The sequence below is a fragment of the Rutidosis leptorrhynchoides genome, chromosome 5 (assembly GCF_046630445.1).
Source record: "Rutidosis leptorrhynchoides isolate AG116_Rl617_1_P2 chromosome 5, CSIRO_AGI_Rlap_v1, whole genome shotgun sequence".
Classification (NCBI taxonomy): Eukaryota; Viridiplantae; Streptophyta; class Magnoliopsida; order Asterales; family Asteraceae; genus Rutidosis; species Rutidosis leptorrhynchoides.
Genome location: NC_092337.1, coordinates 218,000,364 through 218,019,470, shown reverse-complemented (window position 1 = coordinate 218,019,470; position 19,107 = coordinate 218,000,364). Strand labels below are relative to the sequence as shown.

The 19,107-nt window shown below is 32.8% G+C and overlaps 1 protein-coding gene across 1 annotated transcript in view; it reads left to right on the top strand.

The window, feature by feature from the left end:
• Positions 1-335: 335 nt before the first annotated feature.
• The window catches only part of LOC139849278 (uncharacterized), a 38,272-nt gene continuing 19,500 nt past the window's right edge, over positions 336-19,107 (top strand). Inside the window, exons 1-3 of the mRNA XM_071838936.1 lie at positions 336-414; positions 571-873; positions 927-1,264. Coding sequence (XP_071695037.1) covers positions 336-414; positions 571-873; positions 927-1,264 — 720 coding nt within the window. The remainder of the gene's footprint in view (positions 415-570; positions 874-926; positions 1,265-19,107) is intronic.

Sequence of the window (19,107 nt, the reverse complement as noted above, 5' to 3'; positions counted from 1 at the left end):
TATTTGATAATCTACGTAAAGCTTTTTAAACCTTTATTTATGAAATAAAGGTTATGGTTTGTTTTAAAAATGAATGCAGTCTTTGAAAAACGTCTCATATAGAGGTCAAAACCTCGCAACGAAATCAATTAATATGGAACGTTTTTAATCAATAAGAACGGGACATTTCAAGCAGATCGATAATTACCATTTATGAGGGTCTTAAAAAGTTGTTTGAACAAAAAGGATTTTATGTGGACGGAAGAAGCTAAAACAGCTTTTCAGGATGTTAACGACTCTAAAAAGAGTTACCTACTTTAACTGTACCAATAGCAGGAGAAACATTAATTTTATATATGGCAGCGTCGGCAGAAGCCATTAGTTCAGTTTTAATCACAGAACGAAATGGGGTACAAATGCCAATATACTTTGTCAGTAAGATATTACAGCAAAGTGAAGTTAATTATCCGCCAATTGAAAAATTGGTATATGCTTTAACACACACAGCTAGACGACTCAGACGTTATTTTCAAGCACATTCAATTCTCGTCTTGACAGATCAACCATTAAAGTAAATTTTTGAGCATCTAGAATCGTCAGGACGTTTAGCAAAATGGGCGGTTGAATTGGGAAAATATGAAATAAATTTCTCACCACGACATGCAGTTAAAGGGAAAATTTTGGCAGACTTTCTTTTAGAAACAACTGAAAAGGGGGATTATTTGCAAGATGTTAAAAGCAGTAATTGTATGTGGAAACTGCACACTGATGGTGCATCAAGTGAGGAAGGAGTTGGTGCAGGATTAGTGCTTACCAGCCCGGAAAGGGAAGAACATACGTATGCACTAATAACGAAGCAGAATATGAGGCATTGCTTTTTGGCCTCCGCATACGGTCTGAGATGGGAATAAAGCATTTGCGTGCATATGTAAATTCTCAAATTGTAGCACAACAAGTTAACGGAGAATTTGAAGCAAAGGATATCTCAATGAAAAGATATTTGCAATTGGTTGACAAGATTTCAAAAAATTTTGAAACTTTGAAGGTTGTGCAGATATCAAGAAAAAAGAATAAAAAGGCAGATGTTTTGAGTAAGTTAGCAACATTAACATTTGACCACTTCCATAATAAAGTTTTCGTAGAAGTTTTGAAGGATAAATCAATTGATAAAAAAGTGGTAGTACCAACAGTTGAAGAAGGAGGACCGTGTTGGATGACTCCCTATTTGAAGTATTTGCAGGACGGAACATTACCAGCTGATGTCACGGAAGTAAGACGGACAAAGGTAAGTCCTCCGTTTTACGTCTAGGAAAATGACGTGCTTTATAGAAAATCTTTCAATGGTCCAACTGTAACGACCCGGAAATTTCCGACCAAATTTAAAGTTAATCTTTAAATAATTTCGACACGATAAGCAAAGTTTGTAATGTTGAGCCTCGAAAATTTTGAACTGTTTCAATTGACCTTCTACCATTCCTGACGATTCACGAATAACTATTTATAAATAGATATGCTTGTATATATATATCTATAAATATATAAATAATAATTGAAAATATAATTTGAAATATTATATGCTGTTGATGTTACAATTAATAATGTAAAATAATAATAATATATAATAAATATTATTAAATTATTTAGTAAACGAAGGTAACGCTCAATTGTCATTCGATTGATAGTAAAGGCGTTAAAAAAAATTATATGATATTAAAATAAACGGTTAGCCGAAATGAGTTTTAAAAATTATAAGCTTATTAAAAATGTATTTAGGAACTATTTGTTGAATTTTAAAACTTTTATATTTTCCTTAGGGTTGGGAGTGAATAATTAATGTAATTTTTATTTAAGAGTTAATGACCGAATCTTATACCATAATGACCAAAATAAATAAATATAGTTAATCTAAAAATTTGGGATTTTTCCGAAGACTTTTATCCGCCAATGATTTACAACGGAGTACGAGATAGTACTCCGTAATAAAAAAAGTGTCGGTATAAGAATTCAAATTATGTGGCTGCTGAACTGTACCAATTGTTAATATTGATTACTATTTATTTTGGCATTATTATATTCTATTAGTTATTCTGCCAACTTGTTATATATATATAATGATATAGATATGAGTTACATACTCATTAAATCACCACACCCACTACTATTTCCATTTCTATTTCTTCAACATCACCAACACTAATTTTGATGAACCGTTAACCTGTAAAGCACCACCATCACCCGTCCCTGCTACAACCCAAGAACCACCATCACCAAACCCACCTTCATCAAACAATAGAACACCACCTTTGGCTACTTCCTAGTTGACTAAAACCACCACCATCTATCATCACCTTATCACCACCAACGAATTACTGCTTTTCCAGATCAGCTACTACTGCGAATTGCTTGCTACTGTTTCCTGTTTCGTTCAACCAACAAAACCCACTACCATCGAAGCTATCTGCTGCTGCTACTGTAGTGACCCGAACTTTTCCATGTTTATATATATTAAATGAAATTGTTATTTACATGATTAAGTGTTTCCAACATGTTAAGCAATAAAACTTGTTATGACTTGATTAATTGAAACAGGTTTTATATAGACAATTGACCACCCAAGTTGACCGGTGATTCACGAACGTTAAAACTTGTAAAAACTATATGATGTCATATATATCGACATATATATATATATAATTAAAATGGTATTATGATAAGTAAACATATCATTAAGTATATTAACAATGAACTACATATGTAAAAACAAGACTACTAATTTAATGATTTCGAAACGAGACATATATTTAACGATTATCATTGTAACGACATTTAATGTATATATATATATATCATATTAAGATATATTAATACATCATGATATCATGATAATGTAATAATTTAACATCTCATTTGATATAATAAACAATGGGTTAACAACATTTAACAAGATCGTTAACCTAAAGGTTTCAAAACAACACTTACATGTAACGACTAACGATGATTTAACGACTCAGTTAAAATGTATATACATGTAGTGTTTTAATATGTATTCATACACTTTTGAAAGACTTCAAGACACTTATCAAAATACTTCTACTTAATAAAAATGCTTACAATTACATCCTCGTTCAGTTTCATCAACAATTCTACTTGTATGTACCCGTATTCGTACTCGTACAATACACAGCTTTTAGATGTATGTACTATTGGTATATACACTCCAATGATCAGCTCTTAGCAGCCCATGTGAGTCACCTAACACATGTGAGAACCATCATTTGGCAACTAGCCTGAAATATCTCATAAAATTACAAAAAATATTAGTAATCATTCATGACTTATTTACAAGTAAACAAAATTACACATCCTTTATATCTAATCCATATACCAACGACCAAAAACACCTACAAACACTTTCATCCTTCAATTTTATTCATATAATTGATCTCTCTTAAGTTCTATCTTCAAGTTCTAAGTGTTCTTCATAAATTCTATAAGTTCTAGTTTCATAAAATCAAGAATACTTCCAAGTTTGCTAGCTTACTTCCAATCTTGTAAAGTGATCATCCAACCTCAAGAAATCTTTCTTATTTACAGTAATATATCTTTCTAATACAAGGTAATACTCATATTCAAACTTTGATTCAATTTCTATAACTATAACAATCTTATTTCGAGTGGAAATCTTACTTGAACTTGTTTTCGTGTCATGATTCTGCTTCAAGAACTTTCAAGCCATCCAAGGATCCTTTGAAGCTAGATCTATTTTTCTCATTTCTAGTAGGTTTACCTACCAAAATTAAGGTAGTAATGATGTTCATAACGTCATTCAATTCATACATATAAAACTATCTTATTCGAAGATTTAAACTTGTAATCACTAGAACATAGTTTAGTTAATTCTAAACTTGTTCACAAATAAAGTTAATCCTTCTAACTTGACTTTTAAAATCAAATAAACACATGTTCTATATTTATATGATATGCTAATTTAATGATTTAAAACCTGGAAACACGAAAAACACCGTAAAACCGGACATACGCCGTCGTAGTAACACCTCGGGCTGTTTTGGGTTTGATAATTAAAAACTATGATAAGCTTTGATTTAAAAGTTGTTCTTCTGGAAAAATGATTTTTCTTATAAACATGAAACTATATCCGAAAATCATGGTTAAACTCAAAGTGGAAGTATGTTTTTCAAAATGGTCATCAACACGTCGTTCTTTCGACTGAAATGACTACCTCTTACAAAAACAACTTGTAACTTATATTTCTGACTATAAACCTATACTTTTCTGTTTAGATTCATAAAATATAGTTTAATATGAAACCATAGCAATTTGATTCACTCAAAACGGATTTAAAACGAAGAAGTTATGGGTAAAACAAGATTGGATATTTTTTGATTGTTGTAGCTACGGGAAATATTGTAACAATTCTATACAAATCATATCCTAGCTAACTGATATTGTATTATACATGTATTCTAATATATTATGTAATCTTGGGATACCATAGACACGTATGCAAATGTTTTGACATATCATATCGACCCATGTATATATATTATTTGGGACAACCATAGACACTCTATATGCAGTAATGTTGGAGTTAGCTATACAGGGTTGAGGTTGATTCCAAAAATATATTGCTTTGAATTGTGATCTAGCCTAAGACTTGTATACACTGGGTCGTGGATTGATCCAATATAATATATATCGATTTATTTCTGTACATCTAACTATGGACAACTAGTTGTAGGTTATTAACGAGGACAGCTGACTTAATAAGCTTAAAACATTAAAACGTATTAAAAAATGTTGTAAATATATTTTGAACATACTTTGATATATATGTACATATTTGTTATAGGTTCGTGAATTGACCAGTGGTCAAGTCTTACTTCCCGACCAAGTAAAAATCTGTGAAAGTGAGTTATAGTCGCACTTTTAAAATCTAATATTTTGGGATGAGAATACATGCAACTTTATAAATGTTTTACGAAATAGACACAAGTAAATGAAACTACATTATATGGGTGAATGATCGAAGCCGAATATGCCCATTTTTAGCTTGGTAGCCTAAGAATTTGGGAACAAACCCCCAAATTGACGCGAATCCTAAAGATAGATCTATCGGGCCCAACAAGCCCCATTCTGGAATTTGGAATGCTTTAGTACTTCGAAATTATCATGTCCGATGGGTGTCCCGGAATGATGGGGATATTCTATATGCATCTTGTTAATGTCGGTTACCAGGTGTTCACCATATGAATGATTTTTATCTCTATGTATGGGATGTATTGAAATATGAAATCTTGTGGTCTATTATTATGATTTGATAATATATAGGTTAAACCTATAACTCACCAACATTTTTGTTGACATTTTAAGCATGTTTATTCCCAGGTGATTATTAAGAGCTTCCGCTGTTGCATACTAAAATAAGGACAAGATTTGGAGTCCATGCTTGTATGATATTGTGTAAAAACTGCATTCAAGAAACTTATTTTTGATGTAATATATTCTTATTGTAAACCATTATGTAATGGTCGTGTGTAAATAGTATATTTTAGATTATCAATATTTGATAATCTACATAATGCTTTTTAAACCTTTATCGATAAAATAAAGGTTATGCTTGTTTCAAAAATGAATGCAGTCTTTGAAAAACGTCTCATATAGAGGTTAAAACCTTGCGACAAAATCAATTAATATGGAACGTTTATAATCAATATGAACGAGACATTTCAGTTGGTATCCGAGCGTTTGTCTTAGAGAACCAGAAATTTGCATTAGTGTGTCTTATCGAGTTTGTTAGGATACATTAGTGAGTCTGGACTTCGACCGTGTTTTCTTTATAACGATTGCTTAACACTTTTGTTGGAAACTATATATTATTAACATGTAAATATTATGTGATATATTAACCTCTTAATGTGTTTGATATTGTGTGATAGATGTCTACCACTAGTACAAATCCCATCGATTCACCTAATAATAATGAAGAGTCGAATATATTTTGGGAAGATTCACAAATTCTCGAAGAAGAACCGGAAGAAGAGGAATCGGAAGAGGAAGAACTGGAAGAAGAAGAACCGGAAGAGGAGGAACCGGAAGAAGAAGAACCGGAAGAGGAGGAACCGGAAGAGGAGGAACCGGAAGAAGGAGAGGTTCCGGAGGAAGAAATATCGATACCTACAGTAATTTGATTAAATAAAAGAAAATTCTCAACCAACGGACCAAAGTTAATAATGGTCAATGGTGTTTTCGCCGAGAAAGCAAAATATTGGGAAGATTACCAATTTTCTGATGAATCGGATCCCGATGAGGATTCCGATGATGTTATAGAAATTACCTCGACCCAATTTAATAAAGCAAAAGAAAATAATAAGGGAAAAGGTATAAAAATAGAGAAACCCGATTCCAACCCCGATGAACTTTATATGTATCGGCAACATCCGTATTTCCTAAAATGTAACAATGACCTGAGAACCTCTAAACCACCAGGTTTTTCTAAACCATTGTGGAAAACGACAGCTCGTATTAGTGGAACACCATATATTCCTAGAAAATTAGGACAACGAACCAAGTCCGAAGAAGAAGAAACCAGTGATTCAGATTAGAGGGTTGTAATCATGTTGTATATTATATGTATTGTAGTGTGCTTGTACTTTTATGTTCTATGTAAAAATTGCTTGTATTGTTTGTTAATTATCTTTTACGAATCTAATCCTTGTCTATTTTACAGTATAAAAACAAAATGGATGTTAAGGGTAGACAACCGAATATTTTAGAAGACATACCAGAGGATATGATTGAGGAAATCTTGTCTAGATTCGGTCAGAATTTATCAGCACATTTAGTTACGGCAAAATTAACTTGTCAAACATTTGAAAGACTTTCCAGAAATGCCTTAGTTTATAAAAGGCTTTCCTTTGATAGGTGGGGTATGTCACATTGGGGAGACCGTAAGTTACGCCGTGTTTTCTTTAAAGCATTAAATGCGGGGAACCCAAATGCAATTTTACGCTACGGGTTAAGAACCTATTTTGACTCAACATATCCCAACATAGGATTTCGTGAGTTAGAAAGAGCTTCAAAAATGCAACATAAAGAAGCATGTTATACTTACGGGTTAGTGATGTTCGCTTCTTACCAAAGTGAGAAAAAGAATAACGGGTTACAACTTTTAAATAAAACCTTCCCACAAGTGACGGATTCAGTAGTTGGGGTGAGAAACAAGGTTTTTAGATTATTACGGGGCTGTTGGACATTACGAAACCCTTTTCCTTTTGACGACATTACAACATGCTGCCTAGCCAATGGTCATAAAGGTTATTTTCCACAAGACCAAGGATGGAAAGTCATCTTAGTAAAACCTGAATTCATGACTTGTTTCTGGACTTATGAATTACGTGTCTTTATTTCCTTTGCTGAACAACTTGCGTATTAACTAGTTTTATCTTCAAAACTGTTATGTATCAAAGTGTACTATATTTCATGTTATATGTAATATAGCGAAGCGAAGTTGTAAGTTTGAAGAATATTTGTATGTGATATATTATTAAAATCAGTTTTTCATATGGAATTGTAGTAGTTGAATTGTATATTAGCTACTAAGTATGAACTTAACGGGTAGGTAGTACCCGAATTTAAACTTATAAAACGCTAATATGAAGAAAAAGCTTTTATAAATAAGTTCATATAATGCTACGAGATACTATTGACTACTCTTAAATTCTATATGATTAACTCAATTCTTTTGGGTATTTTTTGAAGGAAATGGCACCGGCGACTCGTCAGAATTTGAACATGAGCGAGGAAGACTTCTGTATTTTCCTTGCAGCAAACATAGCCGCAGTACAGGCTGCGATGCAAAATAAAAATAACTCTGGATCTAGCAGTGGAACTAATTCCACAAGAAATCGTGTAGGATGCACCTACAAAGAATTCACTGCCTGCAAACCTTTGGAATTTAATGGAATCGAAGGACCAGTTGGATTGAAACGGTGGACCGAGAAAGTCGAATCGGTGTTTGCCATAAGTAACTGTACTAAAGAGGACAAAGTTAAGTACACTACCCATACCTTCACAGGTACTGCGTTAACATGGTGGAACACCTATCTTGAACAGGTAAGACAAAATGCTACTTACGCACTACCGTGGTCGGCATTCAAGCAAATGATGAATGAGCAGTACCGTCCTAGAAACGAAGTCAATAAGCTCAAGGTAAAACTTAGAGAGTTACGAACACAAGGTTTTGACGTTACCACGTATGAACGACGATTCACAGAGTTGTGCCTATTGTGTCCGGGAGCATTCGAAGATGAAGAAGAGAAGATCGATGCATTTGTAAAAGGGTTACCAGTAAGGATTTAAGAAGATGTGAGTTCACACGAGCCCGCTTCCATACAAAAGGCAAGTAGAATGGCTCATAAACTCATAAATCAGATTGAGGGAAGAATTAAAGAGCAGGCGGCCGAAGAAGCCAACACGAAACAACTCAAGAGAAAGTGGGAAAAAACCAGTGACAAGGGTCACCAATACAACAACAACAATAATTACAACCACAACCGCAACAACAATCGCAACAATAACCGCAATCCTAACAATAACTACAACAAACGTCCCAACAACAACAACAACTACAACAACCGTTCCAACAACAATAACAATCCCAACAACAACCTCAATAACAACAACAGCAACAAAAACCAAAAATGCCAAAGGTGTGAAGAGTACCACCAGAATGGGTTCTGCACGACATTTTGCACCAAGTGTAAAAGAACTGGCCATGGTACGAAAAAGTGTGAGGTCTATGGACCAAAGTTTAACATAACTAAGGGAACAAATAGTGGCGAAACAAGTAATGCCGCCTTTGTTTGTTATGGATGTGGAAAACCGGGCCACATTAGAAGTAATTGCCCGAATCAGGGGAATACTAATGGGCGGGGCCGCGGAAGAGTTTTCAATATTTATATGGCAGAAGCACAGGAAGACCCGAAGCTTGTTACGGGTACGTTTCTTATTGATAATAAATCTGCTTATGTTTTATTTGATTCGGGTGCGGATAGAAGCTATATGAGTAGAGATTTTTGTGCTAAGTTAAGTAGCCCATTGACGCCTTTGGATAGTAAATTTTTACTCGAATTAGCAAACGGTAAATTAATTTCAGCAGATAATATATGTCGGGATAGAGAAATTAAACTGGGTGATGAAACGTTTAAGATTGATTTAATACCAGTCTAGTTAGGGAGTTTTGATGTAATAATTGGCATTGACTGGTTGAAGAAGGTGAGATCAGAGGTCGTTTGTTACAAAAATGCGATTCGCATTATGCGTGAAAAGGGAAAACCTTTAATGGTGTACGGAGAAAAGAACAATGCGAAATTAAATCTTATTAGTAGTTTGAAGGTGCAAAAACTAATAAGAAAAGGTTGTTACGTCATTCTAGCACACATCAAGGAAGTTAAACCTGAAGAAAAGAACATCAGTGATGTTTCTGTCACAAAAGAATTTCCTGATGTATTTCCAAAAGAATTACCGGGATTACCCCCACATCGATCCGTTGAATTTCAAATAGACCTTGTACCAGGAGCTGCACCAATAGCTGGTGCTCCATACAGACTCGCACCCAGCGAAATGAAAGAATTACAAAGTTAGTTACAGGAACTTTTAGAGCGTGGTTTTATTCGACCAAGCACATCACCATGGGGAGCTCCTGTTTTGTTTCGAGAGTTGAACAAACTTACCATCAAGAACCGCTACCCACTACCGAGGCTCGTTAGTTTATTCGAAGATTGATTTACATTCTGGGTATCATCAAATGTGGGTGAAGGAGGATGATATTCCAAAGACTGCTTTTAGGACGCGTTACGGTCATTACGAGTTTATGGTTATGCCGTTTGGGTTGACTAACGCACCAGCTGTGTTCATGGACCTCATGAACCGAGTGTGTGGACCATACCTTGACAAGTTTGTCATTGTTTTCATCGATGACATACTTATTTAATCAAAGAATGACCAAGAGCATGAAGAACATTTGAGAAAGGTGCTAGAGTTGTTAAGAAAGGAAAAACTGTTCGCTAAGTTTTCAAAGTGTGCATTTTGGTTGGAAGAAGTTCAATTCCTCGGTCACATAGTGAACAAAGAAGGTATTCAGGTGGATCCAGCAAAGATTGAAACCGTTGAAAAGTGGGAAACCCCGAAAACACCGAAACACATACGCTAATTTTTAGGGCTAGCTGGTTATTACAGAAGATTCATCCAAGATTTTTCCAAAATAGCAAAACCCTTGGCTGCATTAACGCATAAAGGGAAGAAATTTGAATGGAAAGATGAACAAGAGAAAGCGTTTCAATAATTGAAGAAAAAGTTAACTACAGCACCTATATTGTCATTACTTGAAGGGAATGATGATTTTGTGATATATTGTGACGCCTCAAAGCAAGGTCTCGGTTGTGTATTAATGCAACGAACGAAGGTAATTGCTTATGCGTTTAGACAATTGAAGATTCACGAGCAGAATTATACGACGCATGATTTGGAATTAGGCGCGGTTGTTTTTGCATTAAAGACTTGGAGGCACTACTTATATGGGGTCAAAAGTATTATATATACCGACCACAAAAGTCTTCAACACATATTTAATCAGAAACAACTGAATATGAGGCAGCGTAGGTGGATTGAATTGTTGATTGATTACGACTTTGAGATTCGTTACCACCCGGGAAAGGAAAATGTGGTAGCCGACGCCTTGAGCAGAAAGGACAGAGAACCTATTCGATTAAAAGCTATGAATATAATGATTCACACTAACCTTACTACTCAAATAAAGGAGGCGCAACAAGGAGTTTTAAAAGAGGGAAACTTAAGGGATGAAATACCCAAAGGATCGGAGAAGCATCTTAATATTTGGGAAGACGGAACCCGGTATAGGGCTGAAAGAATTTGGGTACCAAAATTTGGAGATATGAAAGAAATGGTACTTAGAGAAGCTCATAAAACCAGATACTCAATACATCCTGGAACGGGGAAGATGTACAAGGATCTTAAGAAACATTTTTGGTGGCCGGGTATGAAAGCCGATGTTGCTAAATACGTAGGAGAATGTTTGACGTGTTCTAAGGTCAAAGCGGAGCATCAGAAACCATCAGGTATACTTCAACAACCTGAAATCCAGGAATGGAAATGGGAAAACATTACCATAGATTTCATCACTAAATTGCCAAGGACTGCAAGTGGTTTTGATACTATTTGGGTAATAGTTGATCGTCTCACTAAATCAGCACACTTCCTGCCAATAAGAGAAGATGACAAGATGGACAAGTTAGCATGACTGTATTTGAAGGAATTCGTCTCCAGACATGGAATACCAATCTCTATTATCTCTGATAGGGATGGCAGATTTATTTCAAGATTCTGGCAGACATTACAGTAGGCATTAGGAACTTGTCTAGACATGAGTACTGCCTATCATCCACAAACTGATGGGCAGAGCGAAAGGATGATACAAATGCTTGAAGACATGCTACGAGCCTGTGTTATTGATTTCGGAAATAGTTGGGATCGACACCTTCCGTTAGCAGAATTTTCCTACAACAACAGCTACCATTAAAGCATTGAGATGGTGCCGTTTGAAGCACTTTATGGTAGAAAGTGCAGGTCTCCAATTTGTTTGAGTGAAGTGGGGGATAGACAGATTACGGGTCCGGAGATAATACAAGAAACTACCGAGAAGATCATCCAAATTCAACAACGGTTGAAAACTGCCCAAAGTCGACAAAAGAGTTACACTGACATTAAAAGAAAAGATATAGAATTTAAAATTGGAGAGATGGTCATGCTTAAAGTTGCACCTTGGAAAGGCGTTGTTCGATTTGGTAAACGAGGGAAATTAAATCCAAGGTATATTGGACCATTCAAGATTATTGATCGTGTCGGACCAGTAGCTTACCGACCTGAGTTACCTCAACAACTCGCAGCTGTACATAACACTTTACACGTCTTGAATTTGAAGAAATGTTTTGCTAAAGAAGATCTCACTATTCCGTTAGACGAAATTCAAATCAACGAAAAACTTCAATTCATCGAAGAACCCGTCGAAATAATGGATAGTGAGGTTAAAAGACTTAAGCAAAATAAGATACCAATTGTTACGGTTCGATGGAATGCTCGTAGAGGACCCGAGTTCACCTGGGAATGAGAAGATCATATGAACAAGAAATACCCGCACTTATTTCCAGAAGATACGTCAACACCTCCAACTGCTTAAAATTTCAGGACGAAATTTATTTAACGGGTAGGTACTGTAGTGACCCGAACTTTTCCATGTTTATATATTAAATGAAATTGTTATTTACATGATTAAGTGTTTCCAACATGTTAAGCAATCAAACTTGTTAAGACTTGATTAATTGAAACATGTTTTATATAGACAATTGACCACCCAAGTTGACCGGTAATTCACGAACGTTAAAACTTGTAAAACCTATATGATGTCATATATATGGATATATATATATATATATATATATATATATATATATATATATATATATATATATATATATATATATATATATATATATATATATATATATATATATATATATATATAATTAACATGGTATTATGATAAGTAAACATATCATTAATTATATTAACAATGAACTACATATGTAAAAACAAGACTACTAATTTAATGATTTCGAAACGAGACATATATGTAACGATTATCGTTGTAACAACATTTAATGTATATATATCATATTAAGATATACTAATACATCATGATATCATGATAATGTAATAATTTAACATCTCATTTGATATAATAAACAATGGGTTAACAACATTTAACAAGATCGTTAACCTAAAGGTTTCAAAACAACACTTACATGTAACGACTAACGATGATTTAACGACTCAGTTAAAATGTATATACATGTAGTGTTTTAATATGTATTCATACACTTTTGAAAGACTTCAAGACACTTATCAAAATACTTCTACTTAACAAAAATGCTTACAATTACATCCTCGTTCAGTTTCATCAACAATTCTACTCGTATGCTCCCGTATTCGTACTCGTACAATACACAGTTTTTATATGTATGTACTATTGGTATATACACTCCAATGATCAGCTCTTAGCAGCCCATTTGAGTCACCTACCATATGTGGGAACCATCATTTGGCAACTAGCATGAAATATCTCATAAAATTACAAAAATATTAGTAATCATTCATGACTTATTTACAAGTAAACAAAATTACACATCCTTTATATCTAATCCATATACCAACAACTAAAAACACCTACAAACACTTTCACCCTTCAATTTTCTTCATCTAATTGATCTCTCTAAAGTTCTATCTTCAAGTTCTAAGTGTTCTTCATAAATTCTATAAGTTCTAGTTTCATAAAATCAAGAATACTTCCATGTTTGCTAGCTTACTTCCAATCTTGTAAAGTGATCATCCAACCTCAAGAAATATTTCTTATTTACAGTAATATATCTTTCTAATACAAGGTAATACTCATATTCAAACTTTGATTCAATTTCTATAACTATAACAATCTTATTTCGAGTGGAAATCTTACTTGAACTTGTTTTCGTGTCATGATTCTGCTTCAAGAACTTTCAAGCCATCCAAGGATCCTTTGAAGCTAGATCTATTTTTCTCATTTCCAGTAGGTTTACCTACCAAAATTAAGATAGTAATTATGTTCATAACATCATTCGATTCATACATATAAAACTATCTTATTCGAAGATTTAAACTTGTAATCACTAGAACATAGTTTAGTTAATTCTAAACTTGTTCACAAATAAAGTTAATCCTTCTAACTTGACTTTTAAAATCAACTAAACACATGTTCTATATCTATATGATATGCTAACTTAATGATTTAAAACCTGGAAACACGAAAAACACCGTAAAACCGGACATACGCCGTCGTAGTAACACCGCGGGCTGTTTTGGGTTTGATAATTAAAAACTATGATAAACTTTGATTTAAAAGTTGTTCTTCTGAGAAAATGATTTTTCTTATGAACATGAGAGTATATCCAAAAATCATGGTTAAACTCAAAGTGGAAGTATGTTTTTCAAAATGGTCATCAACACGTCGTTCTTTCGACTGAAATGACTACCTCTTACAAAAACGACTTGTAACTTATATTTCTGACTATAAACCTATACTTTTTCTATTTAGATTCATAAAATAGAGTTCAATATGAAACCATAGCAATTTGATTCACTCAAAACGGATTTAAAACGAAGAAGTTATGGGTAAAACAAGATTGGATATTTTTTTTATTGTTGTAGCTACGGGAATTATTGTAACAATTCTATACAAATCATACCCTAGCTAATTTATATTGTATTATACATGTATTCTAATATATTATGTAATCTTGGGATACCATACACACGTATGCAAATGTTTTGACATATCATATCGACCCATGTATATATATTATTTTGGACAACCATAGACACTCTATATGCAGTAATGTTGGAGTTAGCTATACAGGGTTGAGGTTGATTCCAAAAATATATTGCTTTGAGTTGTGATCTAGCCTGAGACGTGTATACACTGGGTCGTGGATTGATCCAAGATAATATATATTGATTTATTTCTGTACATCTAACTATGGACAACTAGTTGTAGGTTATTAACGAGGACAGCTGACTTAATAAGCTTAAAACATTAAAACGTATTGAAAAATGTTGTAAATATATTTTGAACATACTTTGATATATATGTACATATTTGTTATAGGTTCGTGAATCGACCAGTGGCCAAGTCTTACTTCCCGACGAAGTAAAAATCTGTGAAAGTGAGTTATAGTCCCACTTTTAAAATCTAATATTTTGGGATGAGAATACATTTAACTTTATAAATGTTTTACGAAATAGACACAAGTAAATGAAACTACATTATATGGGTGAATGATCGAAGCCGAATATGCCCATTTTTAGCTTGGTAGCCTAAGAATTTGGGAACATACCCCCAAATTGACGCGAATCCTAAAGATAGATCTATCGGGCCCAACAAGCCCCATTCTAGAATTTGGAATGCTTTAGTACTTCGAAATTATCATGTCCGATGAGTGTACCGGAATGATGGGGATATTCTATATGCATCTTGTTAATGTCGGTTACCAGGTGTTCACCATATGAATGATTTTTATCTCTATGTATGGGATGTATTGAAATATGAAATCTTGTCGTCTATTATTATGATTTGATAATATATAGGTTAAACCTATAACTCACCAACATTTTTGTTGACGTTTTAAGCATGTTTATTCTCAAATGATTATTAAGAGCTTCCGTTGTTGCATACTAAAATAAGGACAAGATTTGGAGTCCATGCTTGTATGATATTGTGTAAAAACTGCATTCAAGAAACTTATTTTTTATGTAATATATTATTATTGTAAACCATTATGTAATGGTCGTGTGTAAATAGTATATTTTAGATTATCATTATTTGATAATCTACGTAATGCTTTTTAAACCTTTATCGATAAAATAAAGGTTATGCTTGTTTTACAAATGAATGCAGTCTTTGAAAAACGTCTCATATAGAGGTCAAAACCTCGCGACGAAATCAATTAATATGGAACGTTTATAATCAATATGAACGGGACATTTCAGCTACTTCGATGGCTCGACGAAGGTGATGATCTAATAATGATGAAAGATTTTAACTACTCATAATAGGAATTGAATCCACAATCAATAAAATCAAGAACATCCAATTAATTATTATACAAACGATAACTTAAAATACATAGTAAGAAAAATCCTACGTAAATGTTTAAATATAACTTGTTTTTTTTTTCGTGACCAGCAAGCCAAGAACCAAGTATAAGAAATATGTATAAGATATATATATATATATATATATATATATATATATATATATATATATATATATATATATATATATATATATATATATATATATATATATATACCTAGTAGTCTAATTAAATAAACCTAGCTAGTCTAAAATATATGTTTTTATTTTTTCGTACAGCATGTATGAGATGAATTCTCATAAATTTAAATATATAAACTTGATCCTCCCTGGTGTAGTGACCTGAACTTTTCCATGTTTATATATATTAATTAAGATTGATATTTACATGATTAAATGTTTCCAACATGTTAAGCAATCAAACTTGTTAAGACTTGATTAATTGAAATATGTTTCATATAGACAATTGACCACCCAAGTTGACCGGCGATTCACGAACGTTAAAACTTGTAAAAATGACATGACGATATATATATGGATATACATATGGTTAACATGAGATTATGATAAGTAAGTATCTCCATAAGTATATTAACAATGAGTTATATACATATAAACAAGACTACTAACTTAAGAATTTCGAAACGAGACATATATGTAACGATTATCGTTGTAACGACATTTAAATGTATATATATCATATTAAGATATATTAATATATCATAATATCATGATAATATAATAATTTAACATCTCATTAGATATAATAAACAATGGGTTAACAACATTAATTGATATTGTTAACTTAAAGGTTTCAAAACAACACTTACATGTAACGACTAACGATGACTTAACGACTCAGTTAAAATGTATATACATGTAGTGTATTTAGATGTATTAAAATACTTTTGGAAGACTTCAAGACATATATCAAAACACTCATACTTAACGAAAATGGTTACAGTTACTTTCCCATTCTTTTCTTTCATCAAGAATTCTAGTCGTATTCTTACCCGTATTATACACAGTTTCAAAACGTACTTACTATGGGTATATACCAATAGGAACTAGCATGGGATTCCACTCTTGATTATGTCATGTATGACTAATCAATTTTAACTTCTACCATGAGCTAGTTAACTAACTAGAACTCCTTTTAACCCCACTCACCACTCACCAATTACCACTCATCATTCACTCCATTTCACTTCCAATTCTCTTTCTAATTCTCTCTCAACACACACACACTATTATGAACGTATTTTTCCAGTAGTTAATCATCATCTTCATCAAAAATCACTTCAAGAATCAAGCTATAATCATCATAGGAAGAACACTTCAAGAACACTTCAAAAATCCATTCAAGTTTACTAATTTACTTCCAAGCTTTCTAATCCATTCCAAGTAATCATCTAAGATCAAGAAACCTTTGTTATATACAGTAGGTTATCTTTCTTATTCAAGATAATATTCATATTCAAATTTTGATTCAATTTCTATAACTATAAACTATCTGAATTCGAGTAAAAATCTTACTTGAACTTGTTTTTGTGTCATGATCCTACTTCAAGAACTTTCAAGCCATCCAAGATCCTTTGAAGCTAGATCATTTCTTGTCACTTCTAGTAGGTTTACCTACTAAACTTGAGATAGAAATGATGTTCATAACATCATTCGATTAATATATATAAAACTATCTTATTCGAAGGTTTAAACTCGTAATCACTAGAACATAGTTTAGTTAATTCTAAACTTGTTAGCAAACAAAAGTTAATCCTTCTAACTTGACTTTTAAAATTAACTAAACACATGTTCTATATCTATATGATATGCTAACTTAATGATTTAAAACCTGGAAACACGAAAAACACCGTAAAACCGGATTTACGCCGTCGTAGTAACACCGCGGGCTGTTTTGGGTTAGTTAATTAAAAACTATGATAAACTTTGATTTAAAAGTTGTTATTCTGAGAAAATGATTTTTATTATGAACATGAAACTATATCCAAAAATTATGGTTAAACTCAAAGTGGAAGTATGTTTTCTAAAATGGTCATCTAGACGTCGTTCTTTCGACTGAAATGACTACCTTTACAAAAACGACTTGTAACTTATTTTTACGACTATAAACCTATACTTTTTCTGTTTAGATTCATAAAATAGAGTTCAATATGAAACCATAGCAATTTGATTCACTCAAAACGGATTTAAAATGAAGAAGTTATGGGTAAAACAAGATTGGATAATTTTTCTCATTTTAGCTACGTGAAAATTGGTAACAAATCTATTCCAACCATAACTTAATCAACTTGTATTGTATATTATGTAATCTTGAGATACCAGAGACACGTATACAATGTTTCGACCTATCATGTAGACACATCTATATATATTTCGGAACAACCATAGACACTCTATATGTGAATGTTGGAGTTAGCTATACAGGGTTGAGGTTGATTCCAAAATATGTATAGTTTGAGTTGTGATCAATACTGAGATACGTATACACTGGGTCGTGGATTGATTCAAGATAATATTTATCGATTTATTTCTGTATATCTAACTGTGGACAACTAGTTGTAGGTTACTAACGAGGACAGCTGACTTAATAAACTTAAAACATCAAAATATATTAAAAGTGTTGTAAATATATTTTGAACATACTTTGATATATATGTATATATTGTTATAGGTTCGTGAATCAACTAGTGGCCAAGTCTTACTTCCCGACGAAGTAAAAATCTGTGAAAGTGAGTTATAGTCCCACTTTTAAAATCTAATATTTTTGGGATGAGAATACATGCAGGTTTTATAAATGATTTACAAAATAGACACAAGTACGTGAAACTACATTCTATGGTTGAATTATCGAAATCGAATATGCCCCTTTTTATTAAGTCTGGTAATCTAAGAATTAGGGAACAGACACCCTAATTGATGCGAATCCTAAAGATAGATCTATTGGGCCTAACAAACCCCATCCAAAGTACCGGATGCTTTAGTACTTCAAAATTTATATCATATCCGAAGGGTGTCCCGGAATGATGGGGATATTCTTATATATGCATCTTGTTAATGTCGGTTACCAGGTGTTCACCATATGAATGATTTTTATCTCTATGTATGGGATGTGTATTGAAATATGAAATCTTGTGGTCTATTGTTACGATTTGATATATATAGGTTAAACCTATAACTCACCAACATTTTTGTTGACGTTTTAAGCATGTTTATTCTCAGGTGATTATTAAGAGCTTCCGCTGTCGCATACTTAAATAAGGACGAGATTTGGAGTCCATGCTTGTATGATATTGTGTAAAAACTGCATTCAAGAAACTTATTTTGTTGTA